The following is a 14,325-nucleotide window of genomic DNA, read 5'->3' as shown; positions in this document are numbered from 1 at the left end:
CTTTTTCTGCTGAGTGAGGACAGTTGTGTGATGGGGTCAAGCAGGACATCTGAATGCTTATCTGGAATCCCAGATTGGTCCGAATAGCTGACACCATATTATGGACTCCTGACATCTGGGAAAAGACTCTGCAGATATGTCCCTTTTTTTGGCCCAGGTTGTGGCTAAAAAAGGTTTGAGAAGAGGCAATCACTTACCTAACAAATAAATAAATAAATGAACTCAAAACAATGGATGATTTTAATTATGTGAGGTGTTGACAGACGAAGTGTCAGTATATGACACTGAAGATGGAGGGGGTGCAGCTTGAAAACAGCTGACATGGCACCTGCCACTGTCCACGCATGCAGGATAGGCAACCCAGAGAGATATTTCAACATGGGTAATTATGATTTAAGTAAAGTGAAGGCTAGACAGTACATTTTTTTCATTTTGGTAAATCACTCTTGATGTACAGAAGGATTTTTTATTACAAGTTTAACATGAGTTTGCTTATTTTATATGTGGGGAGCTGGAAGAAAAGAAGGATTGTGATGATGGACACTTTTCTTAAAAATTATGCTGCAGTTGCATCTGTGCTGGGTAGTCAATAGAAGAAAGTACATTGAATGTCTTTAGAGCGCAATGAATGTCTTTATCAATGCAATGGACTGCTTCACTTATTTCACCTATGCCACAAGCACTGAAGCTGCATGTAGTCTCTGCATATGCAAGTCAATACAAAAATAAACAGTACATCCAGTATTATTGATGCTGTTTGACCAATTTGCTAGCAAAGCAGCCATTGTTAGAAGTTAACAGTCAGGTGTAGCAAAATACAGATTATACAACGACCTCCTATTAATATTCAAAAACGTGTACGCTGATTGGTCAGCGTGCACGTTGTAAATCAGAGTTATAGTAATAGAAAAAGGTCCGGTTGCGCGGACTTTTTCCATTACTATAACTCTTTTTTTACAGCAACGGAGAACGCAAGATCTCTCTTGCTTCACACTGTCTCCGTTGCTTTTTTTAAAGCTGTCTCGCTATGTTAAACTCCTTTAACATAGCGAGACAGTTTTTAAAAAGCAACAGAGATCTTGCTTTCTCCGTTGCTTTTTTCAGAACTGTCTCACTATGTTAAATGGGTTTAACATAGCGAGACAGCTTTAAAAAAAGCAGCGGAGATTCTCCGTTGCTTTTTTTAAAGCTGTCTCGCTATGTTAAACCCATTTAACATAGCGAAACAGTTTGTAAAAAGCAACAGAGATCTTGCTTTCTCCGTTGCTTTTGCCCACAGCTCTGATGTACTGCGTAGGCATATGCATGCGCAGTACATCAGAACTGCCGCAGAATACCAGACAGCTGCGGACGGGCAGCAAGGAGGCATTATACAATGCCATTATTTAAGAAAAGTAATTATTTTTTTCTTAAATAATGTCATTGTATAATAGCAATAACCCACGCCTGGGTGTGGGTAATGCTGGATTTACCCACAGTTGGCTTTGTTTGGCCACTCGGGCTTCGTCCTCGTGACCAAACCACACCAACTGTGGGTCATTGCTATAATATTATATAACGCACTTTTCTTTTTATATACCAGAATATATTTTTAACATTTTAATTTTAAGATTATTGTGTGCAGCATGAACAAGCTGCTCCCATAAATACTTTGTATTTGCTAAAAAAAAAAAAATGGTGTTGAACATTCATTCACTTACTTTTTCCTAATCAGGGTCAAAGGCGAGTAGCAAGCAGCAAGTATAAGGCAGGGAACAGGCCAAGACAGAAGAACTCTAGTCAACTTTAGGATGACATATGCACTAACAAGCGTGCCACACATACATCTATGAACAATTTGTGAGATTGCCAGTTCACCTTCCTGTATATCTTTGGTATATTAAAGGAAACTGGCAAATACATAGAAAAGCAATGTGGACCCTGGGACGGAATGCAGGCTACCTGAAGATTCTGCACAGAAGGCCCCCATGTTAAGAAATAAATTACCAACACTTAACATTTACTATAAATCTTTATGTAAATAAGTCAAAAAGAAAAAAAATTGTGTGTGTGTGTTTGTGTGTGTCTATAAATATACTCAATACTTTAGATGCTGGCCAGGAAAAGTTAACATGTTGTAACTACAGTCCACTGTCAAGACTTTTTTATTCTTTTTTAAAACCAAAAAATATTATGACTAAACCTACTACCTACGATACTAGTTTTTAAATGTGAATAACTATAAATTTCATATCGAATTACAGAAAAAACAAAGACTACAATTAACTCACTAAACTGATAACAGTAACAGTGCAGCTGTTTCATTACACTGTTTTCCTTATTACTAACAGTAAAACACTTTTTTAAAGATTCAGCAGTTCAGTTTGACTAGATTTGAAAAATGTTCCGTTTGGTGTGGTCTATTACATGTTCCATCTAGTTAAGTGACTTAGTTTTAAAATAAAATACTCCAAGGCTTATACAATGCAATGTTCTTTCAGAATTTCCTTTATTAATACATTGAATTATTTTCTATTAACGAGAATGAGCTTGGCCACATCTAAATTGGAATTCTGTGTGCTGCAAAAAGTAAATTTTACTGGTGCATAAGAGTACTCAACAGTCTCTAAAACGGATCTTCAGGCTCACTGAATTTTCTTCTTTTAAGGGTGGGGACTTCATCTTGGCTGCAAGGTACTTCAAAACTGTGAATCTGGGAATAACAAATAAAAATACTTAGATAAATGGACTAGCTCACCACAATAATCTTCCATAAAAAGATACTACAAAATTGGCAGCTGTTCTCCTTGATATCACTGCTTTCACTACAGCTTTATGTGAATTGTTACACGTGAAAGAAAATTTAAAAAGCTGCTGCATGGTCCTACTCATCTGTGCTCAGTAAATTACAGCTATGTGAGTGTGACTGCTCACTATAACATCAAATCTTCAACACAGATTTAGTAACAGGTATTACTGAAAAGACTAAAGTTTTGTTAGCTTGTAGTTATGGCAACTTTTCACATGCTGACTTAACTGTTAGAATACATGTTTATCACCACCAACACAGGCTATACAAAAAGTAATCTTCTGCCCTCTCATCATCTCCTTTCAGATTATCCCAATTAGGGGTTGCCACAGCGGAACAATGGTCCGCAGAATGATTGGCAGTGGAGTTTTATGGTGTTGAGTTGCCAGCCCAGCACCCAGCCTTCCACAGAGGGCACACACATGCACACACTCACACCTAGGGCCAGTTTAGAGCGCCCGATCCACCTACAGCATATCTTTAGGATGTGGGAGGAAACCAGAGCACCCGGAGGAAACCCACATGACCACAGGGAGGACATGCAGATTCTGCACAAAAGGCACCCCAGCTGAGAATCGAACTGGAGAACCTCTTGCTGTGAGGCAGCAAAGCTAACCACTGCACCACCACACCCGCCCAGTTTTCTGTCCTCTGCATTTCATTTCTTCAAACTCTGAAAAGGTCCAAACTAAACAAAAGCAGAACATGCTGATGACATAAAATGATCATGGGAAAAGAGGGACATTTAGGGAAAATACATTTGAGTGAGTCAGCTGGCTTAATAGCAGATCTTCTACATTTAAGTATTTAATTATTTATGCATTATATTTGGGTGTTTTGCTCAACTTTTGTGTGTCTCTAGTCTACATCAGTCCCTACCCGGTGCTGCCTCCTAGTTTGTGTCAATTAATGAAAACTAAATCAAGGACTAAGCTGGAGATCAGATTATAGCCTAAATTTTGAAGACTAACAAAGTGTAATACATTTTAGGTTCATAGGTTTATACTAGGCTATCTGCCCTAAGGCATTTATAAGCCTAGCCCAAAGTTTTGTGGCTTACGCCACCCCTTATGTTAAAAAATATTGTGCCCATTAGTTTGTTGTGCCTCTGTCCAGCAGTGACACAGAGATGATTCCCAGGGTAAACCTACGATCTCCCATCCACCGGTCAAGATTTCTCTTGAACAGAGCCAGCGAGGTGCTCTGCCTCACATGGACCGGGATTTTATTCCACAGCATAGGGAGTCTCTGAGTGACAAATCTATCCCTCCAGCATGTCTTATTTATATCCGTGCTAAGGTTTAAGTCGCTTGCTCTAGTGGATCTGGTAGATTTGGATTTTTTGAGGTGGAGCATGTCCATTAATTCCGGGTTGGACATGGCCTTGTATGTCAGGCACAGATCACCTCTGAGCAGACGGTATGCGACTGAATAAAGCTGGAGTTTCTTCAGTCTGGCAGCATATGACAGATTTTGGAATCCCTTTATCCTTTTGGTGAGGAACTTTTGGGGTCTCTCCAATTGCTGCAGGTGTCGGGTGAGATACATCCCGAATGGGGCATTGTACTCGATCATTGGTCTGATAAGTGAAGTGTACAGGGGAACAATGACCTCACTTGATCTGGATGTGAATCCCTTCATGATCAGGTGGGCAATGTAGAAGGTCTTTCTAACCACTTTAGCAATGTGAGTGTCAAAAGAAAGGCCACTGTCAACCTGGGTCCCCAGGTCCCTGATAACCTCTTCTGTGCTTAGTGGATTGCCACCTATATGGTAGCTTGGGGTTACCTTGTTTTTCCCGAAGGGTATGACTATACATTTTTTGGCATTTAACTTCAGGCCATGGCTCTGGCACCAGCTATCAGTTTCCGTGAGACCCCTCTGAAGGATATCTGTGTCCGATGTACTTTCCACTATGGCGCCCAGTTTGCAGTCATCTGCAAACTTTGTAGATTAACTTCTGTTTGTATTATGTGCTAACATAGTGTAATCAAAATTATTTTCAAAATTAAGTTCAGTTTTACACAAGTACTGATATATTTTAATAAAAAATGTTCGCAAATAAAATGAGAAGCTTTTAGGTCCAGCATAGATGTTTTCAGTTTCCGTGTTCTTTGAGCCAAATAACCCTACAGGAAATTACAATTATGGCAAACTGCAGATCCTTTAATAGCTAGTAGGCATTTCAAATGTAAGCAAAGAACAGGTATGTATGAAAACACACTCCTGTATAACTATATACAGCACCCTCATGGGTAAAGGGAGGATAGATTTAGTTGATCATGTCTCAAAGATCTACTGTTATGGTATCTTACCTACAACTGCACTACCATCTTTGTTGGGCACTGTAAAAAAAAAGCATAGCACTAGGGTAAATCCCCAAGGAGTAATGAAATACTCAATGGAGGCAGACAGTTACAAGATCCCTTTTAGCACAAGTACAGTGTCTCTCTTGCTCCAAGAATGCGAGTCTAACTCATAGTGTTTACTGAACATGTAGAGTGTGGACCATGTGGCAGTTTCTGAAATGTGTTGAGCAGAAACATTTCTGAAATAAGCTGCTGATGTTAATGCACCCCATCAAAATGATTTCTAATTTTCCCTTGTAAAGATTTATTAGATTTGTCATAACAAAAGGCAATGTAGTGCACCAGTCATTATGAAAGAATTTGTTTACTGACTGTTAGCCATTCTTTACCTTTCATAAAGGAATGAAACATTTGAGTAACCTTTCCAGTTTCTTTGATTCCTATTTTTTCAGTTTGCTTAAAAGACGAGCAATTGTATAGATGGTTAAAAGCTACTGCTGATACTATGTTTGGTATGGAAGAAAAGCTAGTCTCTGAAAAAGAAGTTATGTACCTACCATAACGTTCCATGTTAGCTGTCTTTATCTCGCCTTCCTTCTTGCTGGTTGGGATCGGAGCCAATCCTCGGCTCTGACTCGGCCATCTTCAACAGCTCGAGAGCTGTTTACTGTCTCAAGGCTACCCCTTATCCCATAATGCCTAGAGATAGCTACCCAGATCTCGTTTGAAATAGCTAACTCCAGAAATAACAACATAATAAAACAGTCAAGAATCAGTTGACTATACCTGCCATATTCTCTTAAGTCAAAAAGGGCACAAGAGAACACACAGCCAGTGAAACAGAAAAAAACTCCTCTCGATCCACTAGGACAAGGGGGATGGAGGGTGGGAAGCAAGAAGGAAGGCAAGATGAAGACAACTAACATGCAACGTTATGGTAGGTACATAACTTCATGTTAAGTTGTCTATCTCGCCTTCGTTCTTGCTGGTTGGGACAGCGTCCCTAGCACCTAAAAACCTGGGTGGCTCAGTGGAACAGACTCTTCAGAACAGTGGACCCAAAGTTGGCTCTACTCCTGGAGACCATATCCAACTTGTAATGAGAAATAAAGGTATGAGGGTTTGACCACGTGGCAGCTGCACAGATAGAATCCATGGGCAACCTGGATTGGAAGGCTACAGAGGTGGCCAAGGCCCTAGTAGAATGAACTTTCGGTTTAATAGGTAACTCTTTGTTCCTTAACTGATAAATGAAAGAAATAGTGCGTGACAACCATCTGGACAAGGTTACCTTGGAAACTGGGAGACCTTGTTTGCCCAAGGCATAAGAGAGGAATAGTTGGTCAGATTTCCTTACTTCTTTAGTTCTCTGCAGGTAAAAACGCAATTGCCTATGAACGTCCAATTGGTGTAGTTTATATTCTGCCTTGTTGGTATGATTAGGGAAAAACACAGGAAGATCTATAGATTGGTTTAAGTTACTTTCTGAGCAGACTTTAGGGAGAAACAAGGGATTAGTCCTCAGAGCAACCCTGTCCTTATGAAAAACCAAGGAAAGGAGGACGAACACATAGCGCCTGAAGTTCGGAGACACGTCTCACTGAAGTAATAGCTACCAGAAAGAGTGTCTTCCAAGATAGGAACTTGATAGAGCAGGAAGCTGCTGGTTCAAAAGGGGGCAGAATTAAGGAGGTTATGACTAAATTAAGGTCCCGAGGAGGAGGGGGATCTCTCATTGGAGGCCTAAGAAGAGTTGCCCCTCTCAAAAAAGCTTTACATAGCTTATGAGACATAATGCTAGAGTTCGAAAAACCAACATGAAAGTTAGAAATGGCCGCCATTTGTACCCTGATCATAGAAGCAGCAGACCCGGAATGAAACAGTAGAGCTAGGAATTCCAAGATTTCATGGACTGGGGCTGAAAAGGGATCCACATTCCTAGTCTTTGGCCAAAAAGAAAAACGTTTCCATTTGCTAACATAAGTTTTTCTCGTTGTAGACTTGTGAGAGGACACGATAATATCATGGACTGCTGGGGAAATGCTGGGAAGCCTGGCTAAGGTTGGAAGTGGAGCAACCAAGCTGTGAGCTGCAGAGTTTTTAGGGACTGATGCAACCCACCTGATTGATGAACCAGGAGGTCTGGAATTGGGTCCAGAGTCCAGGGTTGATCGAGAAGGTAACGGTGCAGGAACGGAAACCATATCTGTCGAGGCCAGTAGGGAGCAATGAGGATCATTTTGCAACCCAACAATATTGCTTTCTGTATAAGTTTGGGTATCAGAGGGAATGGAGGAAAGGCATAAAGAAGTCCCTGGGGCCAATCGAGTACTAGACCGTCTCTGGGTCTGTGACCCAGAAGTGGAAGAAGTAGTTGCTGCATTTGCTGTTGAAGAGGGTGGCAAAGAGATTGCAGCAAGGCTGTCCCCATTTGTGAAAAACAAGATTTGCAATTTCCTGATTCAGAGACCACTCGTGAGGCATTGGAATAGCTCTGCTGAGCCTGTCTGCTATGACGTTGGATCTCCCAGGAATGTGCGTTGCAATCAGAAAACGTTGGGAGGAAATCGCCCACTGCCAAATTCTGAGTGCTTCTCGACACAGGGGTTAGGACCTGGTTCCGTCCTGCTTGTTGATGTACCACATCACTGACATGTTGTCTGTCTGAATTGCAATGGTCCCAGGAGGAAGAGAGTCTTGAAGGGCTTGCAACGCCAGGAGCATGGCTCTCATTTCCAGGACATTTATGTGCAGATGGTACTCGTGTGGTTGCCATGTGCCTTGGACTGTCCTGCCCAGATAATGCCCCCCCCCCCCGCACCCTATCAGGGAGGCGTCTGTCGTCACTGTAGCTAACAGAGGGGGTTGTATGAAAGGTCTGCCTTGAGTAACTAGTGGGGAGACCATCCAACAAGAAAGATGCCTTTTGCATGAGTCCGTGATCATGATCTTGTAAGTCATGGGTAGCTCTTGGAAAGACCACTGCGTAAACAGAAGCCATTGAAGAATCCTCATATGAAAGCACGCCAGTGGGATTAGGAGAATAGCTGCTGCAATGGAACCCAGAGTTTGAAGGATGTACCTGACTTGGTTCCTTTTGCTCTGCATCAGAACCTGAACCTGCTGACGAATTGCAGACACTCTTTCTGGTAGTAGCCTTGCAAACATATCCTTTATTTCTAAGTCTGCTCTTATATAAGTGATAGATTGACAGGGCAACAAGGCAGATTTTTCGAAATTTATTGTGATGCTGAGCTGTGAGCAGATTGTGATTGTGTAGTCCCGTGCTTGTATGAGTTGATGCCTGGTGGTAGCAGTAAGGAGCCAGTCGTATAGATACGGAAACACCTGGAATCCTTGAAGCCTCAGGTGGGCCTTGACTTCTGCCATACATTTGGTGAACACCCTGGGGGCTGTGGTGAGACCAAAGGGCAGAGCTCTGAACTGATAATGACTGGCCCCCAGCCGGAAGCGAAGATATCGCCTGGAGCGCCTGTACATCTTTATATGGTAGTACATGTCCTGAAGATCTATAGAGCACATCCAATTGTCCTGACCCAGAAAGGGTAGAATGGACTGAAGCGTGACCATCCGAAACTTCATTCTTTGCACAGACCTGTTTAGTCTGCTGAGACCTAGAATCGGTCTCCAGTCCCCTGTCTTTTTTGGTGCTAAAAAGAACCTTGAGTAAGTTCCGGATCCATGCTGGTCTGCCGGGACTTCCTGGATGGCTCTTTTTTCCAGCAGTTTTGAAACTTCTATTACTGCTTGCTCCCGCAGATTGGGTGGAACATCTGGGAGGGTCTTCCTTGACTGTAAAGGGGGTTGAAGGAAGGGAATTTTGTAACCTCCGGATATAACGGACCGTACCCATCTGTCTTGTGTTAAACTTTGCCAGGCTTTTGGGTACAGGAAAAGTCTTCCCCCGACTGCCACCAGAGATGAGCAGCCGGGCAACCCTTCAGGGATGCTGAAAGGGCTTATCAGAGAAGGATTCTCTGTTGCCCTGGTTCTGTGGACCTCTGCCCGAGGCGTCTATTGTTATTGTTTCCCCCTCTGCCTCTGGAGGAAAAATCACTACGTGTGTCAGGCAAGGCTCCCTATGATTTACGGAACCTTTTAGTTATGTACTTACCATAACTTTAGATGTTTGGGATCCATCTCGCCTACATTCTGTACTGATGGGTTCGGAGCCGATCCTCGGCTCCGACTCGGCACGCTATGCTATAGAGCGAAGTCTCTTATTGGCTGAGCTATTCTATATCCCAGGATGCACCACCACTACTTCCCCAGATCTTGTTTGTCCGCACTCATGCACACACACATAACTGTTTATATAACATTGCCAGATGTTTCAAGATGAAACGATAGTACTCGGACCGTCCGGTCTCTTCTGATCTCCAAGGCAGGGGGAAGGAGGGTGGGTTATTAGGAATGTAAGTAGATGGATCCCAAACATCTAAAGTTATGGTAAGTACATAACTAAAAGATGTTATGTGATCCTATCTCGCCTACATTCTGTACTAATGTGACAGCGTCCCTAGCACCTGATTCCTGGGTGGCTCACTGGAAAACACTCCTGAGAACTGTGGAACCAAATGAAGCTCGCCCCCGAGATGCCACATCCAATTTGTAGTGGGAAATGAAGGTGTGCAGAGAAGACCACGTAGCCGCAGCACAAATGTCGCTAATGGCAAGCTTAGAATGGAATGCTATTGAAGTAGCCATAGCTCTTGTAGAGTGAGCTTTGACAGAGGTTGCAAGCTCTTTATTAGAAGAGGAATAAGCCTGACTAATACAGTCCCTGATCCACTTGGCAATAGTGACCTTTGTGACGGCTTTGCCCAATTTATTGTCCGAAAAGGACACAAACAATTGATCTGTTTTCCTTGTTTGTTGGGTCCTATCTAAATAAAAGCGCAATTGCCTGTGAACATCCAGTGTGTGTAAGATGTATTCTGCTTTGTTTGAGTACTTTGGGAAGAAAACTGGAAGTTCTAATGACTGTTGCAGGCAAAAACTGGAACAAACTTTAGGGACAAAGGATGGGTTAGGCCTGAGGGATACTCTATCTTTGTGAAAAACCAGGTACGGTGGTTTGACAGATAGAGCTTGAAGCTCTGAAACCCTTCTGGCTGAAGTAATCGCGACCAGAAAGGCAGTTTTCCAAGAAAGAAATTTCAAATCACAGGTTGCTGCCGGTTCGAAAGGGGAGGAGGTTAAGGCACGTAATACCACATTGAGATCCCACGGAGGAGCAGGATGAGAAATCGGAGGTCGTAAAAGCGCAGCACCTTTTATGAAGGTTTTACACAATCTGTTGCTCATCAAAGGTGGGTTTATAGATTCATGAAAATTGGAAATAGCTGCCAATTGGACCTTGACGGTAGAGACTGAAGAACCTTGATTGAATAGGGAAGTTAGAAACTTCAGGACTTCTGACACCGGGACAGTGATGGGATCTAGACCCCGGAGTTGAGCCCAAATAGCAAATCTCTTCCATTTGCTAGTATACAATTTCTTAGTGGCAGACTTGTGGGCCGAGGATAAGATACGATGACTTCGGGTCTAAAGTATGATTCCTGACTATAGTCGGAAGAGGAGGAGCCAAGCTGTTAACTTCAAAGAGTGAAGGGACTGATGGAGTTGTCCCGACTGATGAATTAATAGGTCCGGGATCTGATCCAGGAACCATGGACTGTCCAGTGCATATTTCCGAAGATAGGGAAACCATACCTGACGAGGCCAGTAAGGGGCAACTAAAATCATTTTGCTCCCTAAGTGAGTCACCTTTTGGATCACTCTGGGAAGGAGGGGAACCGGAGGGAAGGCGTATAGCAAGCCGGTGGGCCAAGGATGGGCTAAGGCGTCCATGGGAATCGCCCCCGGAGCTGGAGTGAGAGAGAAGAATTTTCTGCACTTCGCGTTCAGCGGGGTTGCGAAAAGGTCGCAACAAGGAGTTCCCCATCTGCTGAAGATCTGAGTTGCCACTGCATCGTTCAGAGACCACTCGTAAGGAGAGAGAATAGTTCTGCTTAGTCTGTCGGCTATCACGTTGGATCTCCCAGGGATATGAGTCGCTACCAGAAAACGTCTGGTCGCCACTGCCCATTCCCAAACTCTCATGGCCTCTCTGCAAAGGGGGTAGGATCTGGTCCCTCCCTGCTTGTTCAGATACCAGACTACTGACATGTTGTCGGACTGAATGGCAATTACACCCTGAGGGAGGTAATCGTGGAGGGCTTGTAGAGATAGAAGCACCGCCCTCATTTCTAGAATGTTGATGTGAAGGAGACTCTCGTCGGAATTCCAATTGCCTTGGACTGACCTGCCCAGGTAATGCCCCCCCCCACCCCGTCTGGGAGACGTCCGTCGTCAATGTGGCCATAGGAGGAGGTGGAACGAAGGGTCGTCCCTGATCCAGATTGGAGGACACCAGCCACCAGCGAAGGTCCCGTTTGCAGGTTTCCGTGATCCGTATGAGGTGACTGAGAGGGAGATCCTGAAAGGACCACTGGGTCGATAGGAGCCACTGGAGAATTCTCATATGCAATCTTGCTAAGGGGACTAGGAGAACAGTGGCCGACATGGAGCCTAATAGCTGCAGGACCATCCTGGCTGGGGCTTTGGATTTGAGAAGCAAGGCTCGGACTTGAGCCTGTATAGTCTGTATCCTTTCTGTAGGAAGATAGACCCGCATTTGGTTTGAGTCTATCTCTACTCCGATGAACCTTATGCGCTGAGATGGCAGCAACACAGACTTTGGCCAATTGAAGGTGATTCCAAGGGAAGTGCCTAGTGATATGGTGGCTGCTAGGTTCTGCAATAGTAGACGCCTGGAGGTGGCAGTTAGGAGCCAGTCATCCAGATACGGAAACACCTGGAATCCTAGACTCCTCAGGTGAGCAGTCACGACCGCCAAACATTTGGTGAACACCCTGGGGCTGTGGTGAGACCAAAGGGCAGTGCGCAGAACTGAAAATGACTGTCTCCCAGGCTGAAGCGCAAATGTCTCCTGGACGCCTGATCTATCAGGATGTGATAATAGGCGTCCTTGAGATCTATGGAGCACATCCAAACACCTTTCTCCAGCAGTGGGAGAATGGATTGTAAGGTGACCATTCGGAACTTGGACTTCTTGACTGATCGATTTAGGTTGCTGAGATCCAAAATGGGCCTCAAGTCCCCGGTCTTTTTTGGCACCAAAAAGAATCTTGAGTAAGTCCCTAATCCGATCTGGTCTGCGGGGACCGGTTGGATGACTCCTTTTTGAAGCAGCTTTGAGATTTCGAAGGCTGCGATTTCCCGTTGACTGGGTGGCGGGTCCAGGATTTTCCTGGACGGCGGAGGGGGGTGTGAAAAGGGGATGGCGTAACCTCCGGCGATGATTCAAAGCACCCATCGGTCCTGAGTGATACCCTCCCAGGCTTTTAGGTGCCTCGAAAAACGACCCCCGACTGGCTCCGGAGCTGCACAGTCGGGCAATCCTTCAGGGATTGTGGAAGGCTGAAGAGCCACGAAAGGACTCGCGGTCTCCAGTGTTGCAGGGCCTCTGCCGCCTCTGGGACGGCGTCTTCCAGAAAAATTCCCCCCCCTCTGCCTCTAGAAAGGGGGTCGTCCTGCTCTGAGGGATAAGACTTCTGGGATTTACGGAACCACATTTTCCCTCCTCTTTTAGCCTTGGGGTAAGGCCGAAAGGGAGTGGAAAACCGTGCCCCTACGGCAGTCAAAGTCTTACCTTCTTGCTCACAGCGGGTCAATGTGTCCTTTACCTTGGGTCCAAACAAAGAGGACCCATCAAAGGGAGCATCGGCAAAGGAAGACTTAAAGGCTTCCGCAAAATGACACAGGCGGAGCCAGGCTTGCCTCCGTAGAGCAACACCTGTACCTGCAGCTCTACTCGCCCCCCTCGGCTGCATACGAAATGAGCCTCATGGACGAGTTTGATATCGATAACAGAGTAGCCAACTGAGAGCCAACCGTCTGGGCCAGCTGCTCAGGTAGGTTACCCAAGAGGGTATCTGAAAGCTCCTTGATCAGATCCCTCTGAAGTCTAGTGAAGTGCGTCAAATAGTTCAGGGACCTTAAGGTAAAGGCCGCTGAACTGAGGGTGCGCTTCCCGTACCGGTCCATGCTCCTAGACTCCTTATTAGGAGGATGGACGGACGTCGAAGCCTCTGCTACATCTTGTTGGGTAGCAGATGCCACCACCAGGGCATCTACAGCCACACCTTTGGTCAGAAACTCCTTCTCTGGGGGTGCTGATAAGAATTTATTTGGGCGTGCGGCACCGGTTCCACAGAGTCTGGATGCTCCCAAGCCCTTCGACAGATCAAATCTAGGAGCTCGTCGAAGGGTGGAGACACCCAGGAGGCGGAGAGCTGAGCCCCGAAGGCCTTGAGGAACACCGACTCGTCAGCGGAAGGGGGTTTGGAATGCCAGCCGCCTCGTTGTTTGAGGGCTTCCAAGATGTCTGCAAAGGAGACATCATCCGAGGACGACTTATGGGACTCCTCTGCATCATCAAGATCGGTGTCCAACGTGAGAGACTCATCGGGGGAGTCGACGTGCTTCCTCTTATACAGTCTTTTCCTTGGGGGTTCCTCCGAAGAAGCTTCAGAGGAACCACCAGGAGGGGGGGAAACCCCACTGGGGGTGACCTCAGGCCCCGGGGCTCCGCTGTCTAGTGACAGGGGGACTACAAAAGACCCAGTCTCCGTGTGTAGGGAAGGTGCCGGTGAGACCGTGGAGGTAGCCAAAGAAGATTTGGCCAAAGCACTCCTCATGGCCCTGAAGGCCGGACCGCCAGAGTCCTGGGAAGATCCAACCCCCGGGGCCACAACAGTAGACGGCACCCCTGCAGCCGACACACCGAGAGGAAGGCTCGGAACCGAAAACATCGGTCCCGAAGCATCACCCCCGGGGCCGACCGAGGAGGTCCGTGTACCGAACTCTGACCCAAAAGCCGGGGTTGGAGTAAGGGTCGGAGCCGACCCGAAAACCTCCATCGGCTCCACCAGCACCGGCTCCAACGGTGCCGAGGCTGTTGGAGGAGGAACCAGAACTACAGGGTGGGCCATTGGCTCTGAAGCCGATTGGGCTGGAGCCGAAACTAATTTCTGGAATACAGGAGACTGAAACAGTCTTTGGAGCACCCTGTTGATGTCCGAATCCGACATCTTGGAAGATCGGGAGGAGACCGACCGGGTCCGAGCAGACTTCTCCATC

At 45.6% G+C, this 14,325-nt stretch overlaps 1 protein-coding gene across 2 annotated transcripts in view; it reads right to left on the bottom strand.

Annotated features, from left to right (window-relative positions):
- Positions 1–2,469: 2,469 nt before the first annotated feature.
- The window catches only part of HORMAD1 (HORMA domain containing 1), a 4,208,304-nt gene continuing 4,196,448 nt past the window's right edge, over positions 2,470–14,325 (bottom strand). For both annotated transcript variants that reach the window (XM_044080054.1, XM_044080055.1), the window contains one exon: positions 2,470–2,692. In XM_044080054.1, coding sequence (XP_043935989.1) covers positions 2,606–2,692 — 87 coding nt within the window. In that variant the 3' untranslated portion in view covers positions 2,470–2,605. The remainder of the gene's footprint in view (positions 2,693–14,325) is intronic.

This window comes from Protopterus annectens, chromosome 8.part0 (genome assembly GCF_019279795.1).
Source record: "Protopterus annectens isolate FY-2018-M chromosome 8.part0, PAN1.0, whole genome shotgun sequence".
Lineage (NCBI taxonomy): Eukaryota > Metazoa > Chordata > Ceratodontiformes > Protopteridae > Protopterus > Protopterus annectens.
The sequence above is the reverse complement of the archived record's forward strand: the minus strand, read 5'-3'. Positions and strand labels throughout refer to the sequence as shown.